This window comes from Podarcis pityusensis, assembly GCF_964106645.2.
Source record: "Podarcis pityusensis genome assembly, chromosome: 15".
Lineage (NCBI taxonomy): Eukaryota > Metazoa > Chordata > Lepidosauria > Squamata > Lacertidae > Podarcis > Podarcis pityusensis.
The window spans coordinates 25,576,274-25,595,043 of NC_138040.1; the positions used below are offsets into that span (position 1 = coordinate 25,576,274).

Sequence of the window (18,770 nt, forward strand, 5' to 3'; positions counted from 1 at the left end):
AGTAGAGTAGATGGTCAGCATTACTTCCATAAAAGGTGCACTTGGGTGAAATCAGTTTTGATCAGTAGTTGTTTATTACTATTGATTAATACAGTTCACATAGGTAAGTTCTCCCCTTCTCTAAGGAAATTAATTGTGTTAAACTCTAACAAGAATGTTGTATTACTATATGTTTTAATCTGTATCTATCACGTTCAGATCTATTGAGCAGGTTTGTTTGTTTGTGTATGTGCTTCCTTTCAGAGCAAAACTCTCCCATCAAAAACAGCTTGCATCAAAAACGTACTGCACCATTTCAATAAAACTGCAATATAAAACTAAAACTTTATAACCTGAAAACAGAGGCAGTTAAAACAATACCGACTACCACATATTAAAAAGAAATGTGATTTTTTAAAAAAAATCAAGCTCAGTTTATAAACCAATAGAGTAGGAGTCATTCACAATCGAGAAAGAGAATTCTACCAAGAAGTCTCTTTTACCCTTGTCTCACAAACCTAAGAGTTCTTGATGGCAGGGCATCTGAGGCCAACCTCAAGTCTAGGCAGATTAAGATGGATGCAGCCATCCTGCAAATAACTGGTCCAAAACTGTGAATCTATAGTCCATTAATATGTGTCCCTACATTTCTTTTTTTTAAAAAAAAAAAAAAGGCCAAAAATCACTTCTCATAATAAGCCACCTAATCAACAAATCAGTGCCATCTTCCAGGTTCTTGACAGTCTACTTCCTGATTCTTTGCAACTGTGTTTTACATGTCAGTTTGCCAGGATGGAATGTGTGGTTGGGGCTGGGGTCGGGAGACAGGGTGATGGACAAGGAGAATAATTTTGGGGAGAAAACTTTTCTGGGCCTAGTATAGCCACAGACTTTGCATTGCCAACTCCTCCTTTAAGAAGCAAGACATTTGGTTCTGAAAGTAGCACGTTACCATTTCCTTTCTGAAAGGGGATAGGGAGAGATGCATCTGTCTTCATGTTGCAGTGAGAGCACACAGCATGTGTTGAATGGGCTTCTTTTTTCTGCACTCGACAGGAAGAACACTGTCCTCAGCCATGTTTCATGCGCAAAACCCTTCTTCGGGGCTTGCTTTTTATGTGGATATCATTTTTCCAGTTAAGATACATCCTTCATGTTCATGCTTTTGGCTTGGTCAACTGGCCTTTATACAATTTACTGCTCCCCATCACTATGCTGCCACCATAAATTTATGTTAACATTTACTTATTACTTGCAAACTAAATAAAAAGTCCCACTCTATAGCAGTGTAAATCAAAGGAGAGTGGAGGGTCACCCAAATGCCTCGGAAATACTGACTCCTGGAAATGGTTTGCACCATTACAGATGTCCTTTACTTCAGAATCCTTAACTAGAAAGAAAACATACCAGATTGCTGTCTTTATTATTTTTCTTGGAACCTATAAGGCTGTATATTTTTGCTTTCCATTTTTGTGAGGAAATGACTAGTTCAGTCTACTTCCCTTCTCTTTACCTGCTCTGTTTCGCCTCTTTGTGCCACATATAGGAAACTCAAGGTAAGCCCCAAGCAAAGACATCACCTCTGGTTACTCTAGTAAACAGTCAGGACAGAATGTACTATGAAGGAAGAGTGAAACATCCAGTCTCTGGTGGATGAGGAGGTTACTGTTTTTTGTTCTTGTCAAAACAAGAATGTGCAAGGCTTTCTCCTAGTGACTAAATTTTGGAGCAGAAAAGTTAACCTCACATAATGGGCAACTATCACAATGCAGTTTGCTAGTGAACTTGGGGAGAGCATAACATACTATCTCTGATGTCTACCTGTGATGCATGTTGGAGAGCCTGAAGATGATTTTTTCAATGTGATTAACTCATTGAATCCCATATTTCTTTCTACAGATTACCTGGCTAACCATGGCCGTCTGAGTGAGTCGGAGGCCAGGCGCAAATTCTGGCAGATTCTCTCCGCTGTTGAATACTGTCACAGCCGTAAGATTGTGCACCGTGACCTCAAAGCTGAAAACCTCCTGCTTGATAACAACATGAATATTAAAATAGCAGGTACCTCAATACTTTTTTTCCCTTTTGTCCTAGTGCCTGGGGAATAAATTCCTCTTTCCTCCAAGTGACTTTGGCAAACTTCCTATAGCAGTCCTAGAGAAAGTGGAAAGACAGAGAGGATTTCCTGATATGCCCCCTTTGCATTATGGGTGGTGTAGGCTTTTGACACTAAGTTCTTACTAAAAATAGCTGCTGCTTGTATTTCTTTCTTGGGGGAAAATGGCAGTAATTTTGTAGGGTTTTATGAATTTTTGTAGTGTCATGACAACTTGTTAGCATTGCCAGATGTGCTGGTTACAATCAAATTTAATCAAATAATTCTTGAGTATAAAAAAGCTCAAAATGGAAACTCTCTGGATTATTTTAGCATGCTTGATTTAATTTTAATTACAAATTTAGACACAGCAGATGTTCCTTGCAATAGATAATTTTCTTTTGCCTCAGTATAATACTAAGGATCCTTGGATTGCCAGACCAGAATTTCAAAAATGAGGGACACTCATTTTTAAGCTGCTGAGAGTTCTATAGAGCAGTAGAGTTCTTGGAATAAAAGATGTCTGGCAAGTTCTCCAGATGGTGTTTAGCTTCAAGGAGGAGGGAATAATGACTGTTTAAGGCTTCTTAGCATTTTCTTACGTAGGGATAGATGACAGAGAAAGAAGAGCAGCTGCACCAAGGAAAAAAAGTTGGCAGTAAAGTTAGCTTGTTAAAAACAAATCCCCATGAAATTAAAAATCACTCTGAAAGACACACAGTGCTGGTATCAAACAGTAGCACTGCATACAGGAGGGAAAGATACAAGAGGCCAGCCTTTCCCAACCTGGTGCTCTCCAGAAGTGATAGTTGGGGCTGGTGGGCATTGTGCTCAAACCATCTGGAGGGCACCTGGTTGGGGAAGACTGCAATAGCCCATGAATCCAACCCCCACACAACACACATATCCTACCCAAGCCTGGCTTGATGGGTTTTACAGAGAAGACTTACTCCTTCCATTGAAATTAGTGAAATTCAGTGGACCATAAAGCACTGGCCTTAATGCATGAAAAAAAACAGGATATTAAGAGGATATTGGAATGAGATTTTCTTTTGCAAGGAAGGCAGAGAAGTAGTTTGCCCCTATAACAAATGGACCACTTGCATACAAAAAAGCCTGCAAACTAATTTTTTTTCTAATTTGTTCACTTAAAAAATCTCCCATAGACACATTTTAAACGGGAAGTTGGGAAATGGGGAAGTGTTCAGTTCCTCACACTATGTAGTTTGCTGTGCTAAGAAAAATGGGGGTCCTCTTGGGGCAGCAAATAAAGGGTTGAAGGACAGAAAAACTACACAGCAAAAGATCTGTGTGTAACTTGTTTGCATTGATGAACTTTGATGACAAGAATCCTTCATATGCTGTTGTGTGGCGGCAGCAGCAGCATTTTATTTATCAATTTGAGCTGCACCATTGTCCCTTTTTAAAGACACACCTGTGTGCCTTAAGGATGGATCTGGCAGTCTGGGACATCTGCATGTGGTAATCAAGTGTCTTGGTTTTTCATACCTCTGTCAGAATGGGTGATGCTTTTTTGTTTGTTTGTTCTGTTGCAACCCATGTTCTTTGGAATTCTGGCACTTGTCAGCTTCTGTATCCTCCATAATGATTTCAGCGCTGTAAAAATGAACACTAAAATTGAAATATTTGGACACTGTGACCTAAAGGCTCAAAGTTTGTGCTGAGTTTCCACTCCATGGGTTCTTGACATACTTACTACATTTTTATTCTGCCCTTTTCCTAAGAAATGCATGAGAGCCACACATAGCCTTGCTTCCTCCTCACCAACACACATTTTATTTTCACAGTGATATTGGGAGGTAAGTTGGGCTGGGAGTAACTGGTCCAAGGTCGCAGAGCAAGGATTTGATTCTGTGTAGCTCCTATCTTTAATCCAGCATGAAATTCACTATACTGCATTGAAATCTAAATTATATTTCAAAAGAGTCCTGGGATCAGAACAAGTGCCCATCTAAACCAGCAACCTGTTCCTAACGCTTACTAGCCAGATGATTCCTGAAAGTTCACATCAAAGATATGAAGGCTCTAGCCCTCCCATATTAATTCCCCAACTACTAGTAATCGCAGGAACATTGCCTCTGAAAGTGCAGGCTCAACTCGGCTATCCTTGTCAGTTTTCATTGACAGGCCTATACCCCCCAGGAATCTGTCTCTTTTTAAAACTGCTTTAGCCACCGTCAATCACTACATCATTTCATACTATTTTTGCTCAGTATATGAGCTATGTATTTTTCAATGGCTTTGGGCACTCCCTTTTGAAATTCAAATGACTGTTTGTGATACTGCATCTGTCTTGCCTGCTTGAAGATCTCTGTACTTCCTTTAATTACCCAAATTAATACTGACCTTATTTTTAAATACTTTAAATATGACCATTTACCATATGGTAACGTATGACGTTGGGTCATGTAGCCACTTGCTACAATGATAATCTCTCTGGTGAATTTTACACTCCTGGTTCTTACCCAGATTTCTGAATAGTTTGCTAAAATTCTGTTAATACTAGGATGGGTGGTTTGGAGGACTGATCTAAGCAAGTTCTAATATATATGTGTTGGAAGCCACCCAGAGTGACTGGGGCAACCCAGCCAGATGTGTGGGGTATTGTTGTTGTTGTCATTGTTATTGTCATTATTCTTGATAAATGGTTGCATGGACTCTATGTGAATTTTCCTATGGAGAGGGGCACGGTTTGGTGCAAGCCTGGCAATTTTTCTCCCAGAGAAAACACAGTTTTGTTGGCTATTCTGCAAAAATATTTGTCCTTCTGGTTAGCTTTTGAGGGGCTTGTGAAGACTGTTAGGCGCATCAGTCTTCCAGGTGCTGTGAAAGTGATGACACAGAATTGTGTTTCAGTGGGCCCCTTTGTAAAAGGAAGCAACCATCTGGGCCTGACATTGTAATTGCAGCACTTCAGAGCTGGCAGAGATGTTGCTGTCTTGCGTGTTCTCGACCCACTCCTTAAAGTCCACATTAGCCTCTTTAAAGGCCAGGAGGGTTAAATCCAGCAAAGCAGTTTGAGCATCAGTGTGATGCTGTGCAGAAGAGAGGACTCCATGATTTGAATGCAGTTAGGTCATTTGAAGGAAAGCGGGGACGGGAGACTGTTATTTTGAAAGGGCTCACAGCAGCCTTTTCTGCTGGTGGACTGTGTAACATGCATTGACGTCAGAACTGGGTGATCAGTGATCAGTATTCAGTTCCTGCAGTGGGTCAGGTTTATGCCTCTCACTCATTCCTTTCCTTTTATCAGCACCTCTCTTTGCAATTACTGCCTTGCTCACATTACCAAATAACAAAAGATCCACACATCTCCCTCCTGAAACTGAGGAGAGATGCCTTCTGCTAGCAAACAAACCCAATTTCTTAAAATTACTCCCCTTTAAAACTCATTTGCTCTTTTTAGACAAAAGAGTTTTCAAATTCTTCAAACTGTAGGGGAAGGGAGCTTATTTTGCTCTGGAGCCCTTTGCTGTGGATTGCTGTATCTCGTACATTAGTATTAAATAATAAACATCACAGAAAACTGGTGGGTGGGTGAATTTGACATGCAGTATTGCCCAACAGGTGTTCCCTGGTTGTACAAGGCTCTGTAATTTTACCTTATCAAAAGTATTGCATAATCTGGTTTGGAAATTTCCCAAGTAAGATGCTTTTTAAAAAGCTTTAATTCATATGGAAATATTGTTGTTTTCCTGTCTGTCTCTGTGTTGTTGTTTTTTAAATCTCAGCTCAGTATCGCAGATTTGAGAATTGTGGGGAAAGGGTCTTTACACCTGCATAGGAAGCAAGGTGGGAATAATTTGCTCCATCTCTTTTCAAGGTTTGCTAGGGTGGATTTTTGAAAAGTTAACAACAAAGACGGTAGTAGAAACTGACTAACAGAGGGCATTAGTTATCATAGATTAATTTTCTAGCTTCTAGGGTGAGGGAAGATAGAATGAATGGGGAAATGTGACATGAACAGCCATCTGGGTTTCCCAGCAGTGTTCAAATAAAAGGAGAACAAGTTTCTTCCTTACTAGAAGATTATCACTTCACAGCTGGGAAGGACCTCAAAGTAAATTAGCCAGTCCCCTGCCATTAAAAAGATCAATACCTTTACAGCCCTCAGCAAGTATTTAATTTATTTCTATTCTATTAGTGACTTCATAAGATCCCTTTTGCAATTAATTCTGTGGCTCTTCTTCCTTTCTTGACATTCCTTTTTATTATAGCCATCCTTAAAGCAGCCATTATGAGTGTGAATGTTTAGCATATTGCCCCTTCAGCCACCCACTTCTTTTAAAGCTAAAACAGTTTCAATGCCTTTTGTTATCATCTTAGGTTTTGCGTTGGATTTATCTATATCTAACATTCTTAAATAACTCAAACTTAATGCTCTAGGTGGGCCACAAAATTTATAAGACATAATCTCAGCAGTCACCATCCAAAGTAAAGCAAGCAGTTACATACCCTGGGAAAAATAGTGAAGCAAAAAACACTCTTGCTTGCCACTGACTGTGTTAGCAGGCAAAAACCTGTAAGCAAAACCTTCCAGTCTCCTTTTCTCAACCATGCCCAAGGAGGAGACAAGCCTGAGGTTCACTGTGTGTGGCTCATTCTTGTAATGCTAAACTTTGGTCTAGCATTACATGCACACCAGGCCATCTGCTTATCTGGTCAAAGAGCAGCAAAATCAGATGATTTTTCTTGCGCCACTGGCATTTTTCTTCTGACATATCAAATTTGAAAATAGTGATGTGTACTGTACTCTTGGAATGGTTTTTAAAATGGCTGTTTTTAAGTGGAAAGTCTGTTAGATCTGTATTCCTATATTTGAGGTGCAGGTGCAGAACTGCTTGGAAATCAGTTCCTCATTTGTATATTGTTTCCAGGGTTGGACATGTTAGACCCTGAGGTGTGTGATTAGGGCCGTCTGAATGAAATATGGAGGCAGAGTTTGTCCGTATCACACTAGGAGTCCATGTCAAGCTGCTTCTAGTAGCACAGGTCATGCAAGGTCATGCAAGGTAAACTGGGATCTCGCTCTCCAGCATAATGCAGCGTGTTCACCACTGGACCAAAGTCTCTATGATGCCTGTACAACTGCAGCATTTATCCAGTCATGCTGTCTGCTGACCAATGCCACATGGCACTTGCATGCCTTGGCTTAGAACTATGCAGTTGGGAGATAAGACTAAACAAACATCTGTTACCAAACTCGCTTTGAGTTTCGCTTCAAAGTTTCTGGAACTTCACAAGTGAACAATTATGCTCAAGAATATATGAGGCTTGTTAGTCTGAGGTGTGATTCTTTGCAACGACACAGTTGGAAACCTAGCTTGTGTGCCTCTGTGCTCCACGGAAAAGTAGTAAGAGCAGCTCTTTTAGAGAGGCCATTATGAAGTAATAGTCCGTGCACCTTACTATGCTAATAGCAAGTGTGCATGAAGTCATGCTGTACAAATCTTGCATTACAAACACTATGCAAACGTTGTATGTTATACTTTTGACAGCAGTATTTGATGGAATAAAGTGTTGAGAGAACTGGAAACATACACTAGCTTGTCTCCTGGAGCCTTTTAAACCAAGAATACTATACTGGTTCACATTGGTGCCCTTAGGATCCTTTGTTTCCACTATCATGCCAGCTTTGCAGGTGACATTAAAATGTACAAGAGCACAAATGGACTCTTGCATTCACTCCATTGTGTCCTCTTCACCAAGCTGCTTAATTGTTCACCTCTGCGTTTGCTCTTGAGCTGTGAGTTCTGCCCTTGAAGCTGTTCTTACTATGCAGGTTATATTTTAGCTCCTTTTAAGGCTCTCATGGTAAGGGTAACTTCAGTCGCTTCTTGGGAATGGATCTGCAATGCATATAGGTGGGCTGGTAGTAGTTAACGCAGTTGCAACTTCCTGCTGAGAGTTTTCATCACATGGCTGAGACCCCATGCTGAGCAGAACTTGGAGTACCCAGAGAAGAGTGGCAAGCAGGGGGTAGGAAAACAGGAATCCAGACCACCTGCATTCTCAGGATCAAGGCTAAAAACTGCTTTCAGATTCCTAACACCATCATCACAGACACCTGTGATTGTTCTAGCCATGTCTTCCAGAAAAAAATCTTTTTCATAGGATCAAACAAAATGAGTGACCATGGACAACGCCATTGTGTAGAATTGTACCCTGTTTCTACAATGTCTTTATAGTTTTAGGCTAATTATCTTACACATCTCTGATTGATATATAAAAATAATTGGGGCTATACGTAGTACCCACACAGTGAAGTCACAGTACTTAATTATACGCAGCAGCACCAACAGCACAAGCAGCCTTTAATGGAAACTCATAAACTGAAGGCCTGGAAGAACCAAACACTGCTATTGTTCTACAAATGTTCAATGCAGCTCCTAACGTTAGTTCGTAACAGGAAGGGAAGAAGATGTCTTTCCTGTACTTCTCTGTGTCTAACCTTTGATGGTGCTTAGTAGGAACCAGGCCTGGCCCATTGATAAGGCAGAGCAGGGTGAGGCACCCGCCCCAAGCAGTGGAAGCCCAAGAGGTGGTGCCGACCTCTCCTCTGCTACCCATCCTACCACTTCCAGAGGGCATGAGATGCCAGCAAGATCTCAGTGGAAGGCACCACTGCTGCTGTAAGAGAAGTGTGGCAGCAGGGGCATGTTGCCATTTCTCCTCAAGTGGCAAAACAGGGCACGGTGCACCTGGTATGAAGTTAATATGACTTGCCTTGATGGTGTGGGGTCTGGTTAAAATGCCATGATGGGAGAAGTCTGCTCCTGGATTTTCTTCCGCGGGATTTGAACTGTTTTGCTAGAGCTCAAACTCTTATTGAGGCATTAGAGAAATTCTCTCGAGCTGCTAAGACATGAGCATATGTCATATGACATATAGTGTTTTTGTATATCGTTTGGGCTCAAACCAGGGCCCCCACAAATGCAAAGAGCTCACAGGGATTTGGGGGCTTAATATACATTAGGTTCCATTTTGTTTTGTTGAGCATACCAGATAAATACATTCAGCCTGGACTTAAAAATATAGCTAAATTATCAATTACCCTTTCTCTCTCTCTCTCTCTCTCTCTCTCTCTCTCTCTCTCTCCAGATTTTGGATTTGGCAATTTCTACAAAAGTGGTGAGCCTCTGACAACATGGTGTGGAAGCCCCCCATATGCAGCCCCTGAGGTGTTTGAAGGCCAGCAGTACGAGGGTCCGCAGCTGGATATATGGGTATCTTAACTGTATTAAATTGAGCGTCCCTTTTAAAAAGCTGCTAAATTTTAGTTAACATGTTATATTGCTCTTCCTAATTGGTAGATAAGTTGGTCTTGCTTTTAAAGACAAGTCATAAAGGCCCCAGTAGCTTTGAGAATGGGAAGCAAGAGTTACTTTGAAACTTGTCTTTGTTGTATTAGAGGAAACAATTTGGCCAATGGAGAAATCTGGTCCTCTCTTACTGAATCTATGCACTTATGTCTATGCTGCAGTTTAGCTTGCTAATTCCTCCTTCTTGGGAGTTCAAACCAAAGTTAAGATTCTAAATTCTCTGTATGGCCAGAGGGATTGTCTGAGTCATTTGCACATGGCTGCTATCCATCCTCTCTTTCAGTTGAGAGGACAAGACAGTTTGCCTTGAACAATTCTGCTGCAGGCAGGTGCCCGTGGCTGAACCAAAAAGAGTGTGTGTGTGTGTGTGTGTGTGTGTGTGTGTGTGTTTGCTTCATGCTACTCTAATGGGAAAGGACACATGGAGGTGACAAGAAAATCTTGCAAAGCACATACAGGAGAGAGGATGTGCTGATCCAGGTTCCTTTAATGCAGTGCCAGGCTTGCTGCTCTCCAGTTTTTTGGGCGGCGGGGAAGTAATTGGGTCTTAGTGTCTCCTGGTATTAGCAATGTTTCCAGAGCATGGTTTTGCTGTCCATTGTGTTGCCAGAGTTTAGGGGCTAAAACCTGTCAGTGTGAATGTCCCGCAGCATTTATGGCACCAGTTTTCAGTCATGGGATTGAGCCTACAAGTTACTTCAGTGAGGAAAACAGTAACATCAGAAGGTCTATGCAGCCCACGGCTGAAAAAGGTTGCTGACCCCTGGTCTGTACTAGGGTTTCCATCCGTCCAGAATTTCCTGGTGGAAATCGCTTTAATGTCCACAAAAATCTGAATGTATGGTAACCCAACCTCAACAACTTTTGTGTCCAGATTTTCACCTTTTGAACTATGGCAACCCTAGTCTATACCTTCAGACTGTTTATGGCAAGCATATTTTGCTATATTTATATTTTTGTTATCATTCGCACTATGGATGCAGTGAAAATTGCCATATTGGAACTGGCCCTCGGTCTTGGTTTTCTTTGGAAAGGAGGCAGGGTGCAGACATTAGTGCTGCGTTCTTCTCTGTGAAGACACCCACGTTGTTTTACAAATAAACACATCTCAACAAGAGTTCCCCTTTAATGAGGAAACTGTTACCGCCTCATTGCGCCTGCTGTCCTCTAACTTCCAGATGAACTCGGTACACACCTCAAACACACCCAAGGATTTACAGCACCTAATACTGTGTGGGGATGTGCCAGATCAACAGGAGTTTTGAAAAATATTTGTGGAAGCTATTGACTTTGTTAGGTTGCTAACAAAAATACCTTTCAAAACCAGATGAAAAGCACTGGCTGTACAATGCAAATGTTCTTTTGAAAAATAAATTTGTGCCTCTTACAAAATTGGTCAGTGATTCTCACAATTATGGTGGGATTGGTGCCTTTTCTCCTCCCCCTCAAAATCTATAGCAGCAAAAACAGCTCAGAAAAGTGCTCTGCCTAGGCTCCCAAAATTTGCCATTGGGAAACAGATGCTCTCCATTTAAAGGAGAAAAGATAAATCTTTTGTTGTTGTTGCGTTACCCCAGTCTCTGTGTGGCATTACATTGTTCAGCAGATTTAATGCTACCAAATACTGTGCATACTTTCCAGCAGGCTCAGTCATTATTAGCACATTGCTGCTACTTTGACTTTGTCTCTTCCCTTGTTCTTTCCCCTCCCCTGTCTTACATAATAAATCTTAACAGGCTTTGCATAGAATCAGGATCTGAGGCTCTTATCCTGACCTTCACAGGGATTTCTTCTCGTAAGCTTTTGCAAGTTGGGAACTAGGGAGAATCACACTTTTGTGCTCTGAGCAGAGAGAATTCAAGCAAACTTCAGGGTGGGATTCAGATTTTATTTTTTAAAAGTAATTTCTATACAGGATTTTCTTGGTATGTGCATTTTTTAAGGTTGTAGTCCATTCTACAAATCAGTTACATTTGATACGAGACATTAGTGTTGTATGCAGTATAGGGTCGGGGCAGAAGAGGGGGGAGAGGAGGGATTTTTATTAAGAACATTGGTGCATCTGTTGAAGGTCGTTTATATGTTATTGAGTAAAGCTAGCTTGTAGATCCCACACTCCCTTATCAGTCTCACTCAGGGTCCTGTCTTGTTTGCAGTTCCAGAGTTGCAGATAGAACTTCTGTCCTTTAAAGTGATCTAAGGAAGGTGCGGGTTCCAGAGGTGCGCAGTTTACTGCCCATAAGTTCAGTTGGATGTTGCCCAACTGAAGAACTTGAAGGCAAATAATAATAATTCCAAATAAAATCATAACTCTGCAATTGAGAACTAGTATCGAGAAGTCATTTCTAAACAGATTCAGCTGATAAAATGGAACCCATGGTTGGCTTGCTGGAACACAAACATGCAGACGATGGGGAAGTCACTACACTAGGTTCTGAGTTGGTTTGCAGTTCAGCCATAGTGACTTGGAATGGATTCCTTCCTCTCTTATCTGCTTGGTGTCAAAAACTGACTCCCTGTTTCCCTAGTAGGAATGCTTGAAGCAAGAGATGCTTCACCAGTACAGTCCTGGCCAAATTATTTTGATTCCTCAACAAGTCAGCATCCCAACTTTTGCATCCAAGTTATAGAAATGTATTTCATTGGTACAATGTATGGAAAGGCTTTTTGCAGAATTCTGAAAGACAAAAAAGCAGTATATTTTGACATGTACAGATGATACATGTGTTTTATCCTTTTCTTAAAGCTACTGTTGTATGTTTTAAAATACCTCTTAACTGTTTATCAATAATTTTAAAGTTGTTGGTTTTTTTTAATATGCTTTTCTAAACCACATAAGAGGTTCTCTTACAATCAAGTGTTAAATAAATCTGATGAAAAATTAGACATGGGCTTCTAAAGGTTAATGATGTTATTGCTACCAGCAGTTTGTAGGCCTTCCTAGTCTGTGTTATATATATGGGATAAATTCTGGATATACCTTGCTTACATACTGAAACATTCAGATGTAGTGAAAAGCCACCGGAAAGAAAACTTTAGTATATAAGGGTTTTACCAGCACACTATGGAACAAGGTACAGTTGTCCGCATGTTTTGAGAGTCAAATCTAAAACTCCTTTCTCTTTCAGAGCATGGGTGTAGTTCTGTACGTCTTAGTATGTGGAGCACTGCCTTTTGACGGACCTACACTGCCCATCCTGAGGCAACGGGTTCTGGAAGGGAGGTTCCGGATCCCTTATTTCATGTCTGAAGGTAACATCATCATCATCATCATCATCATTATTTATTATTTATACCCCGCCCATCTGGCTTGGTTTCCCCAGCCACTCTGGGCTGCTTCCAGCAGGATATTAAAAACACAGTAAAAGATCCAACATTAAAAACTTCCCTAAACAGTTTTGTGTAAGGCTTTTTGGCTTAATTTTTCCTATTGTTTATAATACAGGCAATGACTGATTGATGCATGTCCATGTACACACGATGCTGAACTTGAAAGTGACCCGAAAATGTCACTAAAGCATCACTAAAAGGGCAGAACACTTTATGTGGGCCCCACCAATGTGCAGTGTATGTTTGTGTGGAGAGAGTTCAGAATGTCAGAAATACTGTAAAGATACCAACTCACTAGCAGGGTTTGATTAAACACAAGTCAGAAAATAAAATCAAAGGTTGAGTAAGGATAACATGGAATGAAATTGACTGCAATATGTAAACATGAAGGAAAATTTGGTATAAAACTGATAAGAAAATAAGAGTATTGAGGTATAAGATTATAAAAATAAGATAATAATTAAGCAGAAGTAGTAAATATTTCAAGAAGCAGAAGGGGAAGTTGAGGGAAGTCATGGGGAGGGTTTTTTTTCTTTTTCTTTTATGTGACAATTGTTATATTGCGTTTTTGATTGACTATAAATTGTAAAAATCCAATAAAATATTTAAAAAGAGAGAGAGTTCAGAACGTAACCGCCGTGCAAAGCAAGGATTGCCTGTATTCTGCTGGTGATGAAGGTGATAGAAGTCCTAAAGAAATATTCGTTTCCGTCCTATGGCAAAAAAGTGCAGAGATTTAGGCTAAAACAGCAAGTTATTTCTAATTTCACAGTTACTATGGCTTAATTTGCCTGAAAACCATCTTTGAGTATACAATAATAGTACATAATACAGCTGCTTGCACATGGGGGAAGTTGTTATCCAATTGCTTAGTGATGCAGCCATATTAATACATGATAACCTGATGATGCCTAAACATCAGTATGTAAGACAATGCTATTGGATGGCCGCATCACCAGCAATAATGTGTGTTTAATAGGCTATGAGGATGTTTGTCCCATGATTTTAGCATTGACCAGAGCAGCATCCTAGAGCAGCAGTGCTCTAGCCACTGCTAAGTCTTCTAGGTTGGTATATGATAGCTGCTTGATGTGACATGGAATGCAGCTAGGATGTCATGATGCTAAGCAGGAATGAATGGACCTATCTAACTCACTTCAAAACTACATGCATATCCCTTTATTTGCATGTCCATTGTGTGCTTAATCTTAATCACTTGTAGTCTTTCCAGTACTGTGGCTTTTAAAAACAAAATACAACAGCACTTCTTTGCATGAAAAACTCCTAAAGCAATGTGATCATCACCTTGTTATGTTTCCCTTCTGACATTTCTCCCTCTCCTCACTTCATGTTTTCCATTTCTTCTTCGTTCATCTATGCTTCTGCTCATCTTGAGCTGAAAAGTGTGGCGGTGTCTTCATATTTTGTTTCTGGAAAAACCCAAAATCTGCCTCCTATCAAAATCTTTGTTACAGCTCTTAGTGTTGGTGTCAAACCATCAAGGGGTATTCCAGATAGGGAATTAATGTTGCCCATAGATTGTTCAGATCTGATTTTTCTGTGTGTGTGTGATTAGTACATGACCATCCACACAATATTTTTTAGTTTTAGCTTTTTCATAGGCATTCCACTGTTTCCTGTTTACACGACTGAGCAGTTCTTGATGGAATGTTTCTGTGCTATGTTTTCTGACCCCCTCAGTCACTACTCCCCTGACCTTCACTACCTCTTCCCCTTGTGGGCATGGACAGGTATTTCTGTACATTTGCGTACAGATCTTAAATGCTTTTACTCCAAAGGAGGTGTGCAAGAACCAGCCTTTAGTTGTCATGTTTCATTATGGACAAATTGGATACTTCTGCTTTGTGGGAGAGGATCCATTCCCATTTGGTGGCTTTTAAAAAAGAGTCATATAGATGTCTTGTGCAAGACAGATATGTAGCTATACTGCAATCCTGGCAAAGTGGTCTTGCACATGACTTGGGTTAAAAATAGAAAGAAGTCCTGTTGGAGACTGTGATTAGTCTCCAAGGTAATCTTCTACATGCATCAAGACCTTGAAAGAATAGTTGATGAAATTTCGATGTGACTACACATGCAGCTATTAGTGGAAGCAGGCACAGTTGTGTTATTTGTGCTGCTGGAAACAGAATGGCTAGGTTTTGCTCAGGTGAAGAGCAAACAGAAATAGGGGTGCAGTGGTAGGAGCCGCAGCCAGGAACATCACCATACAAACTAGTCCCCCCCGTCAGAAAAATGCTCAAAGGAGCTTCTATACCAGCAGGTATAATTGGTCATTTTTACTTAAGAGGAAATCTGGGTTACATGGGGAGTACAAAGGTGACATTTTGATGAGGAAGACATTGTTTAAACAATGCAAAAACTCTTAAACGTGAGCAGCAATGATAGCACAATAAACTTCCATTTGGGAGCATCCTAGTCCCCTACATGGTCTATGCGTTCTACAACCTCCACAATGTCAGTGTTAACTTTGCTGTATATTAGTGTACCGTGAATGCAGAAATAAAATCTTAGTGCAGTAACAGCCATTTTGGATGTGTAGGTGTAGACATGGCATTGTCAGGTATCCAAGGGATAAAACTTTGGAGAACCTAAAGACCAAGCCACTGCTTAAATGCTTACCAGCTGGTGTTGTAGGACTCCCCAACTTTCTGTCGTTTCTGACCATGAAGTTAGTCAATTAAGCACAGCTTCACCAGCCCTCCACTGTCACTCAGAAATCCTGGGAAGCAGTAAATGTCAGGCTTAACTGTGTGGCCAAGACCCTAGGTCAGTGCCACTTGTTGTGCCAAGTGAACAGACAGCTTCCATGTCGTTCCCAGCCATCCAAATTCATCATTAAACATGGGGTGGTTGATAGGATGGGTGGCAAACAACATGAGTGAGATAAAGCAGAACATCAAATATCATATAACAATGAGATGCCTTGTGAAAAACAACATACTGTATATTTCTCTCTATAAGACACACTTTCCCCCTCCTAAAAAGTAAGGGGAAATGTGTGTGTGTGTCTTATGGGGTGAATGCAGGCGGGAGGCTCTGCTCAGCGCTCCCTTTAAAGAGCTGTGTGGAGCATGTTGCGGCTCTTGGGGGCTTTTCCCCAAGGAGGGAGAAGGGCAGCCCTTCTCCCAAGAGCCGCACACACACTCCGCACGCTCTTTAAAGGGAGCGCGGCTCTTGGGGGAGACTTAGCCGCACGCAGCCTCTCCCGGGCAGGGGGATGAAGGCTCTCCCTGCCCGGAAGAGGCTGCGCATGGCTATCCCACAAGCCAGGACAGCCGGCAGGATCGCTGCGCAGCGATCCCGCTTGCTGTCCTGGCTTCTGGGATTCAGAATTTTTTTTCCTTGTTTTCCTCTTCCAAAAACTAGGTGTGTCTTATGGTCTGGTGCGTCTTATAGAGCGAAAAATACAGTACAGTGGTGCCCCGCAAGACGAACGCCTCGCAAGACGGAAAACCCGCTAGACGAAAGGGTTTTCCGTTTTTGAGTTGCTTCGCAGGACGAATTTCCCTATGGGCTTGCTTCGCAAGACGAAAATGTCTTGCGAGTCTTGAGATTTTTTTTCGCTTCCCCCCCCTTTTTCTAAGCCGCTAATAGCCTTTTAGCAGCTAAGCCGCTAAGCCTTTAATAGCCACTAAACCGCTAATAGCGCTAAGCCACTAATAGGGTTGCTTCGCAAGACAAAAAAACCGCTAGACGAAGACACTCGCGGAATGGATTAATTTCGTCTTGCGAGGCACCACTGTATATGGTATTTGACTTCCTCTGAAGGATCAGGCTTGCAGTTCGGGAGTACCCTGGTTCCACTGCTGGTCCTTGGATGCACAGGTGACTGCAATGTTCAGGAGTGCTTTTTCTCAGCTGTGACTACAGTGCGAGCTGTGAAAAGGCAGAACTTGCCATAGTGATGCATGTCTTTGCTCACCTGATTAGATTAGCGGAACATGCTCTACGTGGGGAGCATGTTGGACATTTGAACGATGCTCAGAAACTACAGCTAGAACAAAATGCAATAGCCATTCTAGTGTTCATTTTTTCAAGATCATATTACACCACTGGTCCTAGGTAGATTGTACAGCCTTCTAATTTGTTTCCAGGCCTAATTCAAGATACTAGTGGTTAGGTATAAAGCTCTTAACAGGACCAGGACCAATCTGAAGGACCGCCTCTTTTCCTTACGTACCTCTCCATTCATTGAGCTCATCTTCCTATACTCTGTCGAATGTCCTGCTACCAAAAAGAGATTCGGTATTCAGTAAGTAGGGTTGCAGGACAGGACTTTTTCTATTGCAACCATCCCAGTTATGGAATCCCTTCCTTCAGGAGATCAGAGTGGTCCCATCCCTGGGCTTTAGACAGTTGACAGAGACATACAGCTTGGTTTTTAATTGGAGACCATAGGTTTTCCCTCTACTCATCTTGGTTTTTAATACTCTTGTTTTTAATTCTGCTATTGTTTCAACTGGTTTCTGGGTATTTCATTTTCCTTTTAACTGCCTTGGTGGCCTACAGCACAAAAATGTTTAAAATAAAATATTGTGGTACGATGCCATGATGGTGCTCCTTTCCACAATTTCCATAACAACTGGGCAGGGGGCAGTGATTTCTTGCAGCTGTAGTAGGCACTGCAACAAGCAAGTCAGAACTGCAAGAACACATACTTGGAATGGGGAGCTTAAAAAACAAAACAGTTTTTTTCTGTTCTGAAACTTCATTGGTTAATGCAAACGTAGCCCTTTTGTGCAATTCAGTCAGTCCCATGGGTATGAAGAATTACTATTATTCCTTTTATTGTGCCTGCAGTTAGAAATAATTGTGCTGTTTCCCCTAATTGCTCACCTGTAGGAGAAATGGGTTTTGTTCTTTATACAAATTAAAGACCTCTTTCAATATTATTTTTATTTTTAGCAGTAGTATTTGGCATCTGAATTAAGCAGTTTCCTATTGCTAATAGTCACCCAGCTTACATTGACACAGGCTAACAATGCAGATAGATCCCATACTAGCTGTATCAGTCTGAACTTTTCACCCCTCCTCTGTCCATGTAGAGTGTGAGCATCTTATCCGGAGGATGCTGGTCCTGGATCCATCCAAGAGGCTGACAATTGCTCAGATCAAAGAGCACAAGTGGATGCTGGTAGAGGTTCCTGTTCAGAGACCTATTCTCTATCCCCAAGGACAAGAGAATGAGCCATCAATTGGAGAATACAATGAACAAGTTCTGCGGCTGATGCACAGCTTGGGAATAGACCAACAAAAAACCATTGAGGTAACACAGTCTTTTGTTGTTCGGGTGGAAGCTCATTTACAGTCCCTACTTTACAGGTCTGTCTGGTATCTTCCAAGTTTTTCACCTTTGCTGGAGCTATTGTGGGAAGGTCAAACCAGTAACATAATGGTGCAAGAGACTAAATGAGCCTAATGCCTTTGGGAAATGAATTTGCAGGGTAGAGGGAGTGAGGAGTGGGAAACCACCTGGTGGAGTTTAATGGGTATATTCTAGCATGCACATCTCAAACCATCAGGAAAGGGACACTTTGCCAGTAATTCCCACAGCTGATTTTGCCAAGGTACACTCAGCTTTGATTGTACTGTGGAATATTGTAGCCCCTTCTTTTTTTAAAGTGAGAAATACAATTCATATTTTTCTGGAGATAGTGTTTGATTTTCTTAAACTTTCACTGCCAAGCCTTCCTGTCTTTTATAGCCTAGAGTGGTGAAAATGTTCACATGTGCCTATTCTTCATTATATATTTACAGGGCAAGTTTTGGGAAATTTGAGGATAACAAGGGGCACAAAACAGGAAACGTACCTCACTTTGCTTTAAGCTTCTAAAATGTGAGATCTGACAAAGTAAAAAAAAACACAACCCTTAGAAAAGCAGCCAGTTGTCTTTATTTTTGGTGTCTCGGCTAGGATTCCAAATCAAGTCTCTTACCAGAAATAAACGCTGAAAAGCTCCCTGAGGAGTCTGTGTGATCACTTCCTTCAAAATGGTTGA

General features: G+C 41.2%; 1 protein-coding gene across 1 annotated transcript in view; it reads left to right on the forward strand.

The window, feature by feature from the left end:
* The window catches only part of SIK2 (salt inducible kinase 2), a 79,337-nt gene that overhangs the window by 38,207 nt on the left and 22,360 nt on the right, over window positions 1–18,770 (forward strand). Inside the window, exons 4-7 of the mRNA XM_080983428.1 lie at window positions 1,879–2,040; window positions 9,197–9,321; window positions 12,546–12,669; window positions 17,817–18,037. Of these exons, the coding sequence (XP_080839554.1) occupies window positions 1,879–2,040; window positions 9,197–9,321; window positions 12,546–12,669; window positions 17,817–18,037 (632 nt within the window). The remainder of the gene's footprint in view (window positions 1–1,878; window positions 2,041–9,196; window positions 9,322–12,545; window positions 12,670–17,816; window positions 18,038–18,770) is intronic.